The following is an 18,746-nucleotide window of genomic DNA, read 5'->3' as shown; positions in this document are numbered from 1 at the left end:
TGTCTATAACAACATTTAGTCTTTCTATGCGCTCGAGCTCTGCGTCTACGTCCCTCGCGAGATCGACGCAGCTCATAAATCTCGCAGTGATGGCTGCGCCGCCCGATGCGGAGAGTTTGGAGTCTCGTATCAGTGAGTATTTTAAACTTATTCTCCCGAGCCAGTGTGGTCTGGAGCCCCGGACACTCTCACATTATTAACCGGGAGTTGTTGTGGATGAGCTGACAGCTCGCCACAGCAGCGCGTGTCCCCGGCAGAGGGGACTCGGACCCTGCCGTCACATCCAGGATGCTAACCTGAGCTAGCTCCGGAGCTGCTGTGCTCGCCAGCTGTCAACACACAACACAGCCTGGCGTTAGCATTAGCTTCACGACACCGTAGCTCAACTAGGAAACGTTAGTCTGGGGGGGCAATAATACGGCCCCCCCTGTTTTTACTCACAGAGGTTAGACTATAATTATGTCTCGGAAGAAACTTCTAGACGAGACAGTGACACAGTGCGACTACCGAGAGCAGGCGAGCTAACGTTGACTCTGTTAGCACTGTGTGTTTCTCTGCACGGTGGCATGCTGGGGTTATGTGGCACAGACTTCATGAATTTTAATCATGGAGTCACTCGGGAAGCCTGCAGGCTTTCTTGGTGCTTAGTTACAGTTTTGTGTGAGGAAAACGCAAACCTATTCCACTCACCGTGTCTGTAAAGTGAAGATATTTTGGGTATGAATAGTAATGCTTTCATTTAATTGTGTTATTATTATACAGTTGCCAGTGTATTAACAACTCATAGGTAAAATAATACAAACAGAGAAAAGACTAGTGATGTAAAACTTGTACAATACGGTTATAACGTTTGTGCTGAAACTGATTAATGTGTTAACTAAACTTTAGTGTCATTATGGAGGCTGCAGCTTGTGGTCCATGTAATTGCATTGTGGTCAGAGCGGTTTCTAGCATGTTTCTACCTTCATTAGTTTTAGATAGGTAGAAGCTGAATGTAGAAACACTTACTGGACATGTGTAAATATGATGTAAATGGCATGCATGTATAAATGTTCTGTTTTTTTATGTATCTCTTATGATTATGTTCTGTATGTATGTATGTATGCATTTGAGGCTATGTACAGATTGTAGCAACACATTTCGTGAAAAGGATAATAAATCTGTCTATTAAATCAATTCATAAAGATAATAATACTATAATAAGGTTATAGTAATGTTACCTAATCAGTAACCTGTGCTATCTTATTTCACAATATTACTGTAATCAGAATTTCAGACCTATATATTCTAATATCAGATTAGCAGTAATGATATAATGCAGTGAAGTTGAAATAACATCTATCACCTCTGTTGCTAACATTTCAGACAGAGCCACAAACCCACTTAACAGAGACACAGACTGGAGCAGTATCCATGCCTTCTGTGACCAGCTCAACAATGATTTGGAAGGGTAAGAGGACGTTGTTTGTGCTTCCTATCTTAATTATGGTCTGGTTGATGGGGATTAAAGACGATTAATCCTGGAGGCCCTCGGTGTGGTTATCTTTTCTCCCAAATAAGGGCTGTTTTCCTCGCTCACTTTGAAATCAATGAAATCACATTTGGATTTAAATTACCACATGTATTAAATTCACTACCTACATTTTACAACTGGAGACTGACTGGAGTGCTGAATACACATTATACATATCTCCAAACACTTGGCCTGTAAAGCTGTTACATGTCATTAAACAGACGTGACAGTTTTCTCAATTTTTATAACAATTCTCATTTATTTTAGAAATCATTATGGGATAAATGTGACTTTGTAATTGATGTCAGTGTTTATGTAACATTAAACTACTGTTTAAAAACCCCACAATATGATTACAGTTGAAAAATGTAATAATAAATATTGATATCTTGCCCACCACTACTTGCAGCACACTTGCATTTGCTCATTTGTCTTCAACTGCTGTGTGCGGTGCTGTGGACATTCAGTATTGTTTGTGACTTGTGTTACAGACCTCAGCTGGCCACCAGGCTCCTGGCCCACAAGATCCAGTCTCCACAGGAGTGGGAGGCCATGCAGGCCCTGCTGGTGCGTTCTGTTGTTAGCTCCCTCAGTCCTGATTAACCCGGTTTTCAGTTAATTATTTCTGTGTCTCAACAGTATTTTCTACCATATTCAGTAATGTAACAGATATTAACTGTCCTAACCTAAATTCCACTTGAAAGTTTGTCTAAATTTGTATTAAATATCTTTTTAAAGCATGGTGTTGCTGTTTTCAGATTTGTTTTATTTCTTGAATTGTATTCCTTTTCTAGGTTCTGGAGACGTGTATGAAAAACTGTGGGAAAAGGTTTCACAGTGAGGTGGGCAAGTTCCGTTTTCTCAATGAACTCATCAAAGTAGTTTCTCCAAAGGTAAGACTCTCTCAGAGGGCATCTATGTTTCATATACTTTTTTATTTTTTATTTTTTCAAACACAGCTTTTGTGTGTATGTAACATGGTTTTTGTGCTTGATTTTAGTACCTGGGCTCACGGTCACCAGAGCCAGTAAAAAAGAAGGTTTTGGAGTTGATCTATAGCTGGACTTTGGGGTTACCTGATGAGTCCAAGATCTCAGACGCCTATCAGATGCTGAAGAAACAAGGTGAGAGGCTGTGTGCTATCAGCTGAATGGAAATTATCACTTAAAACCAAAGTAGTTAGAAGGCACTGAAGGGTGCAGGCAGTAATGAGAGCTAAAACAAGTAATAACTGCAGTGATGAATAATATAGTAACTCATATTCTGTGTTTGTAAATAAGGTATTATTAAACAAGACCCAGAGCTGCCACCTGACAAACTACTGAACCTTCCTCCACCCAGACCCAAGAATGCTATTTTTGAGGATGAGGAGAAGTCGAAAGTAAGGAATTGTCTGTTTTAAAAGAAAATAATCACTGTTATTTATTTCTGTGCATGCTATTGATTGTCCTCGTCTCCCTTTTGGAATTATTTATGGACCCTGTTCATTTTCGCACATGTAAACTGACTGTCTGCTTTGTCAGATGTTGTCTCGCCTGTTGAATAGCTCGCACCCTGAGGACCTCAAAGCCGCCAACAAACTCATCAAGGAAATGGTCCAAGAGGTAAACCGCTTTCCTTCTCCTTCCTCCTACTTTACTAAATTGCACCTTTCTGTTATACATGAACTGCACCACCACTTTTCAGGGCTGTAGATTTAGTAAAGAAAAGGGAATTAAATGCCAGAGTGCTGCACACATGACAGGAACATTAACTGAATGAGGAAATGGGTTGTTTGCCCTGGGGGTTTTGTGTGTCACTGGCAGAGTGATTCAGCAGGAATTCAGAGTAAAGTTGTCCTGATTTCAGGGGTAATAGGAGCTGCTCTTTTCTTTTATCCCCAGACTTTTCTAATGGCTTCTTCCTGACCTCGCTGTATATACGCATGTTTTTGTGTTACTCTTGTTTTTTTGTTTTGTTTAAATGTATTTATTTGAAGTTATACAAAATCAAATAAATCCCAGATACAGCTGGATAACACAATTTACTCTTAAGTTTGTGCTCCAAAAGAGTACCATCTCTACTACAGTATTATTATTATTATTAGTAGTAGTAGTAGTAGTAGTAGTAGTAGTAGTAGTAGTAGTATAAATGTGTTCAATGTGGCGCCCATTTGATCATCACTGGGTAGAACAGCTTCTAAACGACAGGCTAGCATCTTGGAAAGATGGTAGAGCTGGATCCTCATGTGCCGGTGCCGGGTCCTTTCTGCGGGGACCATGGGTTCGGCTCCGACCTGTGGCCCTTTGCTGCGTGCCGTTCCGTCAGGGATAAATGATATAACCGCATGTTGGGTGGTCAGAGGAAGAGAGCCAGTAATAAGTAACAAAATAAGGGTTTTTGGTTGGTGTGTTTTTGTGTTTCTGCAGCTCGTTTCATGCATGATCATTTTATACATGTGCATGCGTTTGTCTTCACACCGTGTTATGTGTGCTGTTTGTGAATTTGTGTTTTAGGATCAGAAGCGAGCAGAGAAGGTGTCAAAGCGAGTGAACGCCATTCAGGAGGTGAAGGAAAGCGTCAGTCTGCTGACTCAGCTTCTGCAGGACTATGACAGCACCGCCAGCAATCAGAGCAACGCTGAACTCCTACAGGTGAACTGAAAGACACTTCAAAGAGTTCAAAGTTGTATACACTATTATAAACCAGACAGAAACTTGCTTTCAAGTATTTAATATAGTGTGTTTTGTGTGGTCAGGACCTGTACCAGCGCTGTGAGAAAATGAGGCCGACACTGTTCAGACTGGCAAGTGATACAGAGGACAACGACGAGGCTCTGGGTGAGTGCTATTTTTATTTATCTGGCATTAAATATCACATAAATCAATAAAGAAAGACTGATCCCTCCTTTGTTTTTAGCTCTAGTAGCCCTCATCCCGAAGAAAAAAAGACAATCCCACAATGTTAATTTGTTGCATCATTTAAGCATTCAGGTGTTTTTCTTTTCGTGGAGGCCTCCAACAGGACACTGAACTCTTTCAATGTTGTGTTTGAAAGAGAGCAGCAGAGACACACCCAAAGTATAAATATGGAGAATTCCAGAGTTAATTAAAAGCTGATGCCAATCCTAGTTAAAACACACAGCATACTGCTCATCACTTACAAATTAAGTGTCTTTAATGTCTTTGTTTGGCAGAAATCTTCAATATACAGCCATTTAAATTCTGCATTTTTATCTGTATGAGGAAATTGTTTTGTGTTTCTGGAGCAGTTCCTAGACTAGACTTCATAATTGGGGAGGGTTTCACAGGGGTTCTATGTCAGTCTCTAGTATCCCTTTCTAACTAAACCCTAAACTGGTTCTCACACAAAACCTCAAATACTTTTTGTCCCTTCACTTCAGCTGGAAAGATGCTTCCTGACACATTTTTTTTGTGCTCTGACCCACCAGTTTATAAACGGTCTTTTTAAGCTCTAGTCCACATCAGTTCTGACGGATATCAGCACAGTGGAAACAATAAGGAGCATTTCTTCATGTCTTTCCACAGCGGAGATCCTGCAGGCCAACGACAGCCTGACTCACGTCATCAACCTGTACAAACAGCAGGTGAAGGGGGAGATTGTAAATGGCAACAACACATTGAACACACAGAAACAAACAGGTGGGTGAAGCTTTCAGTGCAGACATACACAAAGAGTGTTTAATAGAATAATTCAGGTTTAAATTCCTTATTTTTCTTTAATTTTGTTGGAGGCAGTTTGAATTGAACTGGCTTGAATCTATTTCCCACAGGAGGAGGGACGGCACTGCTAGATCTGTCAGGATTGGACACATCACCACAGTCGCCTCCGTCTTTCCCAGAGTTTCCCACTCCGACAGACAGCCTCAACGCCCACTCACAAGAGATGGGAATCAGTCTCCTCGACGACGAGCTCATGTCACTTGGTAACAGCATGTCCGACCCCTCATACCCCACAAGTTTTATGCAGGATACTGATTGTTTGCAAGCTTTGTATGAGTTGAGATAAAGAAAACTCACTTTATTCCTAAATATAGCCACTCTTTGTGTGTCTCACAGGTTTAAGTGAAGGAACGCACACCTCCAACCCTCCCTCGCAGCCTGAGGACTCCACAGCCTGGGACTCCTTCCAGGTGAGCATTATTAGAACTATTATGGTCATGTGACACTGAGACACTCAGCCATTAGCGTTCTTAATACCAATACATCTGTACCACTACTTTTCTCACACACTCTCACTGTCTACCTCCAGTCCTCTGACAGCATAGACGCAGACATCCCAGCAGCACCCAGCCTCCTCCTGAGTCCAGACCCACCCTCCCACTCTCAGCCCCTTTCGTCTGGCTCCACCCCTGGGAACTCTGCTCTCGACGAGCTGGACCTGCTGGGAAAGACGCTGCTGCAGCAGTCCCTGCCTCCTGAGGGCCTGCAGGTCAAATGGTATTTAACAGACACTGTTCTAAGACACGGCCTCAAGATAGCAAATTATATAGATAGATCATACTTTGTCTGCTTGGTGTACTTGGGTATGTAGTGCAGTAGCAGTGAGTGAAGGATTTCTGTGTCTTATTCAAACATTAGACTCTCCTAGAACACAGCCACTGCTCTCCTTACTGATCAGAGTAACAATATCTGCTTTCTACCTTTACTCCTCACGTTTTCATTCTGGCTGTTGTTTTTGTTAACCCGTGGTTGGCTTTAACAGCACATACAGTAACATTTTGCTCAAGTTCTTTGTGCCTCGACATCGGTCCCATTCTCGTGTATACGATATTCCAAGAATTATTCTTTAGGAAATGTCTTCAAATTTGGCACAAACATCCACAGGTCATTGTGACCTCATAAAACACGTCTTTGGCCATAACTCAAGAATTCATACTCTTAATTATCACACAAATGTCTAATAGGATAAAGTGATGACATTTCATATCCTAAAGGTCAAAGGTCATCTTCTGGACATTATTGAACACCATAACTCAGGAACAGACTGTGACCATATTTCAGATTTGATCCTGAATTGGATCTCAGGTGCCCACCCTAAAACTTTGGTGATTGTTGATCTTCTGTGCTGCTGTGATTGTGAAGATGGCATCCTGTGACAAAGCTTTCTATCAATCCTCTGTGCTTCTGTAAAAATAGTCTTAAGCAAAGTGTGTTACAGTGAAAGTTATTCAGTGGAATCACATATATCAATATAGTGATAACTTCTATTTTCCCCAAACAATATGCTTAATAACTTTTTTTTATTTTTTTGGCCTTTATGCCTTTATTTGACAGAGACAGCTGAAGACAGACAGGAAAGGTGGGTAGAGAGAGGGGGGATGACATGCGCCAAAGGGCCGCAGGTCGGATTCAAACCCGGGCCGCTGCGCCCCTTAATACCTTTTTAATTCCTTCAAGGTCTTCACTACATATATTATGTGAGTGTCAACAGACATGGATGTAAACCTGCCACTTGACTGGTTGTCGGAGGCATACAACGGTGCAATTCTAGTTTCAATCTGCACTGTAAAGGAAGAATTGAGCATCCTGTGAGAAGGGCACAAGCACAGACATGAATTGTTATATTTTCTGCTTTTAGGGACAGACAACAGTCCAAACCAACTCTTAGAGATCTCCAGAGCAAGTCTGGGTCCAACGTTGCCCCAAACCCCATCCCGGTCTTCTCTGCCGAACCTCCTGCACCTCTCCTCAACTCTCAGCCGAGCCCTGGAGCGACGTTGCTGGACATGTCCCCGACTCACACTGAGACTCCTCCTGCAGAAGTCACCCTGACAGATGTTTTTGTACCGCTAGAATCCATTAAGCCCAGTAAGTTGTTGTAACTTGATGGCTTTATGCTTTGGCCCTCCTGGGAGTACAGATTTATGCTATGCTCTCCTCTTCTCCCTCCATCATTCTGTCCTTTCCCTTTCCAGGTAGTCTGTTACCTGTGACTGTGTTTGACGGACACAGCCTGCGGGTTCTCTTTCACTTTGCCCGCGACTCACCTCCGTCTCGTCCTGATGTGCTGGTGGTGATCATCTCCATGCTGTCGTCCGCTCCTGTCCCCGTCACCAACATCAACTTCCAGACCACGGCTCCAAAGGTCAGCAGTAAGAAAGTTCAAGGCCTTCGTTCCTCCGTTAGATCCCTAATAGGGCTGTACATCCCAGCAAGGTTCACCTTTTAAAGACAGTTACAAAACCACTGCAGCTAATTTACTATCTCTGTTGTTTGTTTACCAACTGTAGTCTATGGCAGTGAAGCTGCAGCCCCCATCAGGAACCGAGCTCCCAGCTTTCAACCCCATCCTTCCTCCTGCTGCTGTCACACAGATCCTTCTGCTGGCAAACCCAAAAAAGGTAAGCCAAGATCTAGACAGGGGTCCCTTTAAATCTCTATGGCGGGTAACACTGGAGAAACCAGCAGGAGATGGCTAGATTTCAATTTAGTCTGAATTATATGATTGGGCTGTGACTGCTACAGATGCTTGATTTTCTTCTTTTTTTTCCAGAACATTTGATTCATTGATTTGTCAGGATGTAAAGAGAATTTCAACAAACACAGCAAGAAATGCTTCTGAAATACCTTTAAAAGAAACCATTACATTACCTTTTGTCTCTGAACCTCCTCTTGATTTAAACGGCTCTAGCAGGACAGTCTCACTTTGGTTTTGTCAAGTGTCTGTTTAAATGTTCTTTAAACACTGCTACGCAAGTGCTTTAATAGCAGCACTGTATTAAACAACACTTGGCTGACATCCACAGCAAGAAATGGAAAGAAAAGAAAAATGTACCACTCTCCAAACTTTGTCTGGCTGTCTTCTTTGCAGGCTGTGACAGTATTTCAAGCTACAGCTAGATTTGACCCAAAATGACAAAACCAAGCAGAAGAAATCAAATTACATACTGCTTAGAATTACGAAAAAATCTCTGAGTAGTCCTTGTGGCTTCAGCTAAGACATTCTGGATGTTAACTATATATATATATATATATATATATATATATATAATACCAACCCCCCTTTCCCACCCTGTGTGTTTGTGCTCAGGAGAAGGTACAGCTGCAGTACACATTAACCTTCACCATGGGCGAGGAGGAGCACAGTGAGAGCGGCGGTATAGAACAGTTTCCTCCTCCGGACACGTGGGGGAACCTATAGCATTTAACTCCAACCTGACAGACTCTCTGCTCTCAGACTCGGCTTCCTTCCGAAATCAACTCTCCAACTCAGCACTCTGCATAAGCCTGTTTTCCTTTTGTAATCACACTGTACTTCTTTGATTGGTATTGATTGTTTTCCTTGGATTATGCTCATGCTCAGTCAGTGTAACGTGTGTATGCTTGGCTTTAAATGAGTCATGTGTGTTTAGGTCTAGTCTGCTGTATGTGGCTGCTTTAAAACAAACCTGCAACTGCTTCCCCGAAGCTGTTGCAGTCTTGTCATCTTGTTTTTAACAGACAGTGCTACGAAGGAAGAAAACTAAGTCAAATGTGTGCATATTTTGCTCATTTGGTGTGCTTGACTTTTTTCATTTTTTTTCACCTAGGGCACAAAGTCAGTTTAAATCCATTATCGGTTTACCTTCTCTGCATGCTCTGCCAACATGAGACACAATGCTTGCAAAATCTAGCACACCAGTAGAGAAAGGACAGGCATTACATAGATGCAGCTCATCTTAGTTTGCAAACAAAGCTATACTTAATCAACTTCATGTGGTGTCTAGTTTGTGAGGAGTGAATATCATTTCTTTTGCAACGGCTCTTCCTCTACTTTTTAAGTTGCACAGAATTTTTTTTTTTTATAGTACTATGTTCCTATATTTCCCTCATCTTGTATAAAGAACAAAATTAACTGTAACATCAGTTATGTATCTGCCATACGTGCCTATTTTGCCGTTGTAACATTTAAATTTTAGTGGATGGATTTGTTTTTGTCATGTTACACATCAGTCATAGTAGGTCTGAGTTTGAGATACAGATCATAACCTCCAACTCTTAATATATTCAAAGCATTTTCAGTAGGGTATAAGTTCCATTTTGAATAATCTTTTCTTTAGCTGGTGTTTTAAGTTAATATTTCCGCGTTTATTTGGTAGAACTGAACATTAGAAACTTGAGCACATGCAAACGGAGATGCACCCAGGTGCTCTGAGCACAGTGTCCGTCTCAAACACGTTCAACTCGTTTCTACAGTCTGCAATGCATGTCAGCCATGCTAAACACTTCCTCCTCCCCACAGGCTCTCAATCACATTCCACTGCATTAATCTCCAATACGACTGCTTTGTAAATACCAATGATGGCAGTTATGTACATTTGACTTGTGCAATGTGCAAGAGCATAACACTGGTAAAATATTCTAATGGGTAATAAAGTTTTTTTTTTCTTGGTGACCTGAAGGCACGTTCTTTTGTGTTGCAGATAACCGATTACTTCAACCACATGACAACTCACAATACCTAAAGCTGCCATACACCTCCACAGTATTAGTGGTAATGATTTAAACAGTACACAGTGATACATTGAAGAGCTTTATTAAACAAACTGTAAAAAGAGACTTTTATTTGCAAGGAAATTCTCAATCATCACTGCGGCAATCTATGGTGGTGTCAATAAACATGAACGTGAAAGAAAAGTTCATTTACATGCATGTGACTTTAACTGCCGCCATAGCAACACAAAGCCCTTGCAGAGTTGCGTCTATAAGGCCTAAACTAATATCTATAATGAAATTAAGATACATTTTAAAGAAAATGTTCTAAAAAAGAAAAATCTTTTATAGAAAAACTATTTCTAACCATAATTTTCCTCAAGAAACACCAGCCAACATTTTTTTTAATTAAAATTTACCTTTTGGCTTTCAAACACAAAAATAAAAGACGTTGTACCTAAAACAGAAACACACTATTATATTTATTTACACAAGAATTAATGTCAGCACCTACCTTTGACACACCTAAAGGGAAAAGCAGATACTATAAATCCTCTGTAGCAGCTCAAGAGGATCACAATACAAAACCAGCACATTGGTACAAAAGATTTTTTTCCCCCAAGACAATAGTGACAAACTGTCAAATGACAGACAAGTTTCTGTCAAACTAAATAATAAATGCTGATTCATTTGACTTTAAAGAAGAAGTCAAAAACAAAAAGGGTTGCCCACTTACTAACCAAACTGGGAATCAGTCTAAATATTTTGATGTCTTGATCTTAAAGAAAGAAGAAATTTTAAAAGCACAGTGCACTGATTAGTTGCAGCCAGAACAACCTGATAACTGGCCAGTTGATGTTACAACTACCAAAAGGACTAAACCCTTGCAGAACCAAGATTTCTCACTGATGTTCAGACGGTGTACAGTATGTGTCGTGCTGTGTGTGACATTACTTTCTGCCTGATGGAGAAGCAAACTGGAATGGCGAGTGCCCCATCAGGCCTATCATGGGCTGGGGAGGGTTGAACTGCTGAGCCATCAGAGGCTGGGGGGCCGATGAAGTGGTTGGGGTCTGGCCCACTCCGCCACCCCCCGACCCGGAGCTGGCCCTGGAGCTGCTGTACTGACTGCTGCTGCCGTTATTATTCTGGTACTGGTCGTATGAGTTGGAGCCGGAGCCGGAGCCGTAGCTGCGTCCTCCGTCCCTGCTGCTGCGATCTCTGTAAGAGGAGGAAGATGAGGTGGAGCGATCGCCGTCCCGGCTGCTTCCTCCGCGGCTGTCTCTGCTGTCACGGCCATAGCTGCTGCTGCTGCTGCGGCTGTCCTTGGTGCTGCTGCCCCCACCCACGGAACGCATTCGCCTGTCACACTCGTCCTGGTACATCAGGTTGGGATTGTTGGAATTGGAGCTCCCGCGGAAACGGGGACGGCCACCTGGAAATAAAGGACAGAGGAGGAGGAATTGCCATCAGACTGTGTTGGCTCATCAGACTAACAACTATTTGTTAATGGGATAAAGCACTAACACCTCTCAAACATGGTCAGGCGTTAGCTGGTTATCCCATCTTTCACAATGCAGTCAAATAGTCACCTCCTCCGCCTCCTCCTCCACGTCCATTATCAACAAGCTGCAGTAGTTTGGGATTGATGGCCTGCCGGGCCTCCTCCAGGACCCGGATCAGCTCGCGGGCCTGACGGATGTTCCCCGGAGTGAAGAAGGTGTAGGCAGTGCCTTTGTTGGTGCTGCGGGCAGTACGGCCGATACGGTGGATGTAGTCCTCCGATGAGTTGGGGTAGTCGTAATTGATGACAAACTTGACATCCTCCACATCTTCATATTTGAGACGGTAGCGGGGTCGAGAAGGGGTGATGGGATCGGTTACGGAGACGGAAAAGACAAAAACACAAGTCAGACCAAAACTAACACTGTTGGAAAAATCAATCAATCTACTCCATTCATGAATTTTAAGTTTTGTGCTTCTGGAACTGGGAACATTTAGACAGACAATACCTGCAACACACCCATCATCCTCTGAAAGCAACACTTACCTGTTCAATTTGTAACTATTTGTACACGATTAGAAAATGAATTTACTTACCATGCCAATTACAAAACAGGGCTCAATAGTCTAGTATGGTAATAAAGTACTTGCACACATGCAATTAAGTTCTGCCAAAGCTACAGAACTGAATTAAGTGATGAAAAAAAGTTAGTGGTTTGCTGAATAATTTGGACAATATTAAGTTACATTTTTAAAGGGAAAAACAAATTTTATGAGGCAAATGACCCTTAAATGAAACCTAGAAGATGATCCTTGTGTGTCAGACAGATTTAGCGCTCTACAGGAGTTGCTGATTTATAGTGTAAGATTCAAATGAGATTAATTTCTTTTAGGGGAAGAGAATCTGTTCAAAACAAATCAGAGGTCTGTTTCTCATTACAGTTGACAAAGGGCTCAGAAAACACTGCTGATTAGAGGGAAAACAGGTCTTGTTTTGTAAGCAAAATGATGAAGGCTGGTGGAAGAGAAAATGGGAAAGGGGGGGCAGGTTGAGGTACAGTACTTACCCTGTCTCAGAGATTTAGTGATGGCTTACAAAGTTACCTCTCTGTCCCCCTACCCATCACCAGTCCTGGGAGGTCTGCAGGGGTAGGAGGAGAGCAGACAGGACAAAAAGCAGTCCCTTCTCCCACCTCGCCACTCCTCCACAACACTCCCAAAGCTGGCAACTGTCTGGGCCAGGGCTCCAGATGGACTGTGCGGTCCTACTCTAGTCTTATGTTTTGCCTCTTTCTGACACCCAGCCTCTTTTTCCCCCCTGGAGATGTTACTGCTGGGTTTTCCTAGCACTAGGTGGCGGGTGGAGAGGCCTTTACTGGATTCTTTCACGTAAACTTCAAGGATCTTAAGCCCTTGTGAGAACGACCTACTCTGCTATTTCTTACATTAGTGGGTGGCAGTGACAAGTAAGTTCTTATCATGATGTAGAGCGGGGCTTTGATTGGTGTGGCTTGTTCCAAATGCCCCCCAGGGTCACTTCCAACGGCAGTGATGTCAACGAGCCCAGCTTTTCAAGTTTAGTAACAAGAAACAGACACTAAGGAGAAGATACATGGATGTTTTCTGTAAGAGGGGTCTGAGAGTGGGCTCGGGCAGTCTGTGCTAGTCCTTATGGAGAAATTTAGCACTTCATCAAGAGCTGGTGAGTTATTAACAGACTGGACTGGTGGTCAGGTATGATGTATACAAAGAAAAGATGGCTGATGTGGTAAAAACAAAAGAGGGGTTGAAAGCAGGACACAGTAAATTTGGGGACAGGGGGCAAAGGGACAAAAAGGACAGGGGTCAGAAATAGTTTGAAGAAAAGATGGGAGGTTGAAGGAAGGCGGGTTGGGTGGTGGACAGGAGGTAATGAGAAGAGATGAATGAGAGAAAGAATCAGACATATAAGAAATGAGCAAAACAGGACGAGAAGTGGTGGAAAAAGAGACATGTGTGAGGGAGGTAGAGAAATTGAATGAAAGAAAGGACAGAAAGGGAGGGAAATCGATTATAGAGAGGTGGCTCCTCCAGGCCAGGACTCCTGCCAGCCAGGACCAGACATGACGTCCGCAGAGGGAGAGGCCGGCCGGCACAGCCAGTGGTGGGGGGTGTCAGGGGCTGGCATCAGGGGGCAGTTCAGAGGGGAGCCTCCAGCATAGCCGTCCATGCCCGGCTTTGGCTGCTTTCCACCCTCACTTCCTGGCAGGTGTCTCTTTCTCTGTCTTCTTGTAACGCACCACTGTATCTCAGTGATATGTCTCATCTATCAGCGTGTATTATCTGCAGGACCAATTTAGGTTCAAATTTTGCCGTACAAAGTTTGTTAATGGGAATGGAAATGTATCTCCACAGGGACTGTGCAGGAACGTTTTCTTAATCCATATCCCATCAGATTAATACACAGATATAGAAAACTTTGTTAAAAAGTCTCTGAGTCAATTTAATCAGGAACAAATGGTGTGGTGCGTCACTGTGATGATGGCATGGCCGAGGGGAGCCCACCCTCCTCCATACCCCCCTCTTCGCCCTCTCGCCTGACAGCGGCCCCCGACCCTACGATCAAATTTGGAAGCCCAGCAGCACCCCGCGCTCGCCCCCTCCCCCCCTCTGTCGCCCAGGCAGCCAGTGTCCTGGAAGGGGGGAGAGTTTTGTTTGTGGGCTCTGTTCTAGGGATTCAGTGGAGATGGCTGTGTGGGACTGATTAATCAGGCCGTCTCTCTCCCCAAGTCAGCTTTTCGATTTGTCATGCCTAGGTCCGGCTGCAGGCTCCCGAGGGCCTGTGTGCTTCTAGTTGCCCGAGGAGAGACTTGGAAACAACAAACAAAAACAAAATGAAAAGAAAACAAATGAACATAGAATTAGGTTAAAGGTTGATTGCCATCCTGTAAGGGGCTGCTTCACTAGCCTCACCCCTTACATCTTCACACTTTATTCAACATCATTCTTATGTTCAGTGTTTTTCTGTCTTAGTCAATAGAGCAAAGTGGCTTAAATCCTCACAGGAAACCCTGCTTCGAATATGATACACTTCTTAGATACACATTTTATCTGAGAAGCATCATATGCTCTTTAGAAAGCAAATCTCTATGTGTGCGTGGTTCACATTTGATCATAAATCTACTGTAAATAAACATTCAGTGAAGAGTCTGATCATTATATAATGACCATTGTTGTTGTTACTACATTGCGATTATACTACATTTTAAAAACAGTTAAATATTGTGTGTGTGTGCGTGTGTGTGTTTGTGTGTGGTTATACTGAGGAAATGATTTGCGTTGCACTTGAGCACACAGGACATACCCAGACCACGCGAGGCCACATCAGTAGCGATGAGGATGGGAGCTTTGCCGCTACGAAATTCTGCAACACGAGACAAAGAACAGATGATTAGGAGCCGAACATCATCTTCAAAGAGACAACACTGGCAAAACGGTCTGTCCTACCCGATAACACCCAGTCTCTCTCTGGCTGGCTCTTGTCACCATGAATACACATCGCTGGCCACCTAGAAGACAGACAAGCAACCTGTCATATCAATGAATAGCTTTAGTTCTTTTAATGATCCATTCGTAATCCCAGGAAGAAAATGCACTCATTCCCATTTTTACAAAGTTCTTGGTCATCCACAGGATGAACATTTAAATCAGTGTTGGGGCAAAAGTCTTTATTTGAGCGGTGTACAGTGTATTTATTCACACCAGCTACATGTACTCACCCATCACGTCTCATCCTGCGTGTGAGATCGTCACATCGTTTCTTGGTCTCCACGAAGATGATGGTCTTGTTCTCTTTCTCAGCCATAATCTCCTCCATCAGCTGGATCAACCTGAGAACAGGAAACAAAAAAATAATCAACAGATACATAATATTTACAGGTTTAACATGTATACAATGCTCACTCATCTCTACAAAAAATAGAGGAAACAATCCTTTAATTAAGGCTTGAAAGGGGCAGGCAAGAGATTCAACACAGGAAAGGAATAAGAAGCAAGAATAAAGTAATATCACAAAGAAGAAGACCCTGAAGAATACAAACCAAACTACCTGTAATAAACAAAAGCAGGAAACAAAAGATGCAACAAGCCTCTTACTTGTGGTCCTTCTCACTCTCCATACAGACATCGACTATCTGAAGGATGTTGTGGTTGGCGCTGAGTTCCAGCGCGCCGACATTGATTTGGACATAGTCTTTCAGAAAGTCCTCCGCCAGCTGGCGAACCTCTTTAGGCCAGGTAGCGCTCCACATCAGGGTCTGTCTGTCGGGCTGGCAAAGACAGGAGCACACCAAATAAACAAAAACAGGGAACAACAGACACTGAAAAGGACTGCTTCGTTTAACAACAGCATAATGCACATGCTAAAAAAGCAGGAAATTCTCTGGCTGCTAAAAGACAAACAATAACTAAACTAATAACTAATAAATACTTTTAATGTACAAATGTATTAGCTTTACCCTGATCTGGTCCACAATCTTGCGAATCTGTGGTTCAAACCCCATATCCAGCATGCGGTCAGCTTCATCCAGAACTAAGTACGTGCAGCGTTTCAGGTTGGTCTTTCCAGCCTCGAGGAAGTCAATCAGACGACCTGGAGTGGCGATGCAGATCTCAACACCTAGGAGAAACAAAGCTATGTTTCAGTGTCTTATATAATTAATTACACTCAAAAAAACATCAATTACAGACTAACTCAATGTGGATTTCAATGGGTAACAATTGCTTAGCTAAAAATAAGAATAACTAATAAATAATAATAATAAATAATAATAATAATAATAATAATAATATAATAGTTAGTAATGTGACACAAAATAGTGTCAATCCAAGCAGAAATGACCCCTCACCCCTCTCCAGGTCTCGAATTTGAGGTCCCTTGGGAGAACCCCCATACACACAGGTGCTTTTGATGCGGGATGACTTTCCATAGTCGTATGCCACCTGCTGGACCTGCTGCGCCAGTTCTCTCGTGGGGGCCAGAACCAAGCACTGCAGAGCACACATACAATACCATAACAATCCACTGTTTAGTGCATTGGACACTTTGAAGGCTTTTAATATCATTATTGTACACATATCTACTCAGAGATTAGTGTATTCCTTTTCTCTTCACGTACAATGGGTCCATCGCCACGCTCCAAGTAGGGCTGATGATTGATGTGCACAATGGCAGGCAGCAGATACTTCACAAAGAAGAAAGGAGGAGAGGTCGGTGAGTTATGCTGCTGTGTAATTCACCGTATTTATCTTTGCAAATACAGGGGTCGAGGGAGGTACATGTCTCACCGATAAGGTCTTCCCAGAGCCAGTCTGAGCAATGCCCACCATGTCTCTACCGCTGAGGGCCAGAGGGAAACCTTGAGCCTGAATGGCTGTGGGCTCCTTGAAATTCTGCTGCATCAGTACATCCATTACATATTCTGGATGGAGAGGCAGAACACAAATATTCCAGTTAATTCTCTAACAACAGACTTAGTATGAGTTGATGTGTAACCCACGGTGTTGCTTACGGGGAAACTGTGCCTGATGGAAGTTGGTGATGGGCTTTGGGCAGCCGGAGCCTCGAACAGTGATTTCTTTCTTCCTGCGATACTCCTCTTCATCATACTGAAAGCACAACACATGAAGCCAGTGTGTGAATCCGACACAGAAAACGCCAGAGCCTCTCTTTTCATGAACCAAACCAAAGGGGATCGTTAGATACGCATTGCACAAGATCACACTGGGACATTTCAGCTTTACCTGGCTCATTCGCTGCACTTCTGAATGTTCACTGTAAAAGTTCTTCTCAAATTTGGGAAGCTCGTCCAGGTCCCACCTCTTCTTTCGTAAACGTTCTCCGGGGTTCCCAAACTTTCTCCCCGGCGGTGGGCCGCCTCTGCTGGACCCGAAACGAGGGCTCCTGCGACAAGAGCAGACACACACTGTGTAGCTAGGTATACGACAGCTGTCTGGGCCGCCATAACAACATTACATGTCAGCACTGTCGAGCACAATTTCGCACTAAAGTCCGTTTACAATGACAGCTATGCTAACGGTTTGGGCTAGCATTAGCTCGCATGCTAACTGGTTGTTTTGACTCTTCGCTGCTTACCCTCTGTCACGGCCGCGGTCTCGATCCCTGTCTCCGTACGATCTCATTTTGGGGACACTGGTTCGTCTTTCGGGGGGTGAAGCAGTTATTTTCTGTGGCCTTTAGGTCAGCGGGCCCCGGTTACCTGTCGTTCACCTGTCGTTACCGCCTCGGGCCTAACGTTAGCTCCAAAACCACCGACGCTGTTTCAGCCAAATGCTAACGTTAATGTTAGCTTGTAACGCTGACTGGATGGAGAAACTGTCTCTTTCTTAATATGAGCTTGTTGAAAAGTCAGATATGACACCACACCATGGTTTTGGTAAGACGAATTTAAACTAAAGTCCAACTGACACAATAATAAGTCGCACCAAGCTCTTGTTATAGCTCTGCTATGTTGTTGTTAGCGCTCCGGCTGCCGGTGAGCGGAAGTTACTGTGATTGGCTGGCTGTTTGAGAAGCCCCGCCCCTCACGTATGATTGACATCCTCATGGCCTGAAACGAAAACCTGCGACAATATGTGAATATTGTGAAAATACTCTATTACAAGTAACTGTCTAGTTATTAAATTAAATTGTTAAGTAATCCTACATGTGTAAAGATTTGCATATAAGCAGCATCAGTTTGTAGCTGGTGGAGTTAAATAGAGATTCATTTGAAGTATAATGAGTATCATTGTCTTATATGTGAATTTAAGTAACTGGTAGCTGTAAATATAAACACTGCACTTAACACTGCTGACTACAGGGGTTTCTAGTTCTCTGGCTATTTCTAGAGTGTATAAATAAAAGTAGAATGATTGTACAATGTCACAATATATTACATATTATTGTGATGATGGTAATGGTGTCTACAAGCTTGGCATGACACAATGTGAACATTTCCTATGACATATTATCTTGGCCAAAATAATTATGTACAATATCATCACAATAATTATGAAAATATAATTCAAACTTTTAAAATGACACTTAAACATACTGGAATCACTGTACCTTAAATATTGTTAATACACATATTTATTGCATTGATAGGCACCTCATCTCCTTGATCTTAATTTCGAAAACTATGCTATTTCCACACATCAGGTTTTTGGAATGACAGGACAGATGTGAGCACACTCTTGTCCCGTTATTAAAAATAAATCAGGAAATCAATATAGGACTGTCTGCTGGAGATCCAGACAGCTTTTTCAAGTCAAAC

The 18,746-nt window shown here is 42.8% G+C and overlaps 2 protein-coding genes across 2 annotated transcripts; one reads left to right on the top strand and one right to left on the bottom strand.

The window, feature by feature from the left end:
- The first annotated feature begins 20 nt into the window (after window positions 1-20).
- On the top strand, window positions 21-9,889 carry LOC127355884 (ADP-ribosylation factor-binding protein GGA1). Its single transcript, XM_051387152.1, has 17 exons — window positions 21-132; window positions 1,366-1,450; window positions 2,005-2,080; window positions 2,308-2,406; window positions 2,514-2,637; window positions 2,794-2,894; window positions 3,037-3,117; window positions 4,009-4,146; window positions 4,251-4,332; window positions 5,041-5,154; window positions 5,286-5,438; window positions 5,572-5,645; window positions 5,765-5,952; window positions 7,094-7,323; window positions 7,431-7,600; window positions 7,746-7,856; window positions 8,546-9,889. Exons 1-17 carry the CDS (start codon window positions 27-29, stop codon window positions 8,654-8,656), a joined length of 2,043 nt encoding a protein of 680 aa, XP_051243112.1. The 5' UTR covers window positions 21-26; the 3' UTR covers window positions 8,657-9,889.
- A 125-nt stretch (window positions 9,890-10,014) lies between these two features.
- Window positions 10,015-17,974, bottom strand: LOC127355885 (probable ATP-dependent RNA helicase DDX17). Its single transcript, XM_051387153.1, has 13 exons — window positions 17,564-17,974; window positions 17,212-17,371; window positions 16,980-17,076; window positions 16,756-16,889; window positions 16,587-16,652; window positions 16,317-16,458; window positions 15,927-16,087; window positions 15,565-15,737; window positions 15,189-15,299; window positions 14,917-14,978; window positions 14,774-14,833; window positions 11,520-11,759; window positions 10,015-11,362 (listed from the first exon to the last, which is right to left on the bottom strand). Exons 1-13 carry the CDS (start codon window positions 17,608-17,610, stop codon window positions 10,878-10,880), a joined length of 1,938 nt encoding a protein of 645 aa, XP_051243113.1. The 5' UTR covers window positions 17,611-17,974; the 3' UTR covers window positions 10,015-10,877.
- Between the last annotated feature and the right edge of the window lie 772 nt (window positions 17,975-18,746).

This window comes from Dicentrarchus labrax, unplaced genomic scaffold (assembly GCF_905237075.1).
Source record: "Dicentrarchus labrax unplaced genomic scaffold, dlabrax2021, whole genome shotgun sequence".
Taxonomy (NCBI): domain Eukaryota; kingdom Metazoa; phylum Chordata; class Actinopteri; family Moronidae; genus Dicentrarchus; species Dicentrarchus labrax.
Note: the sequence above shows the minus strand (reverse complement) of the source record. Positions and strands in the feature narration are given on the sequence as shown.

Coding starts and splice junctions, on each gene's coding strand:
- LOC127355884 (XM_051387152.1), top strand. CDS start 27: ATGCGCTCGAGCTCTGCGTCTACGTCCCTCGCGAGATCGACGCAGCTC. Junction 4,147..4,250: donor GCAACGCTGAACTCCTACAG/GTGAACTGAAAG, acceptor TTGTGTGGTCAG/GACCTGTACCAGCGCTGTGA. Junction 4,333..5,040: donor GGACAACGACGAGGCTCTGG/GTGAGTGCTATT, acceptor GTCTTTCCACAG/CGGAGATCCTGCAGGCCAAC.
- LOC127355885 (XM_051387153.1), bottom strand. CDS start 17,610: ATGAGATCGTACGGAGACAGGGATCGAGACCGCGGCCGTGACAGAGG. Junction 17,077..17,211: donor AAGTGCAGCGAATGAGCCAG/GTAAAGCTGAAA, acceptor TTGTGCTTTCAG/TATGATGAAGAGGAGTATCG. Junction 11,363..11,519: donor TGGAGGAGGAGGCGGAGGAG/GTGACTATTTGA, acceptor CTTTATTTCCAG/GTGGCCGTCCCCGTTTCCGC.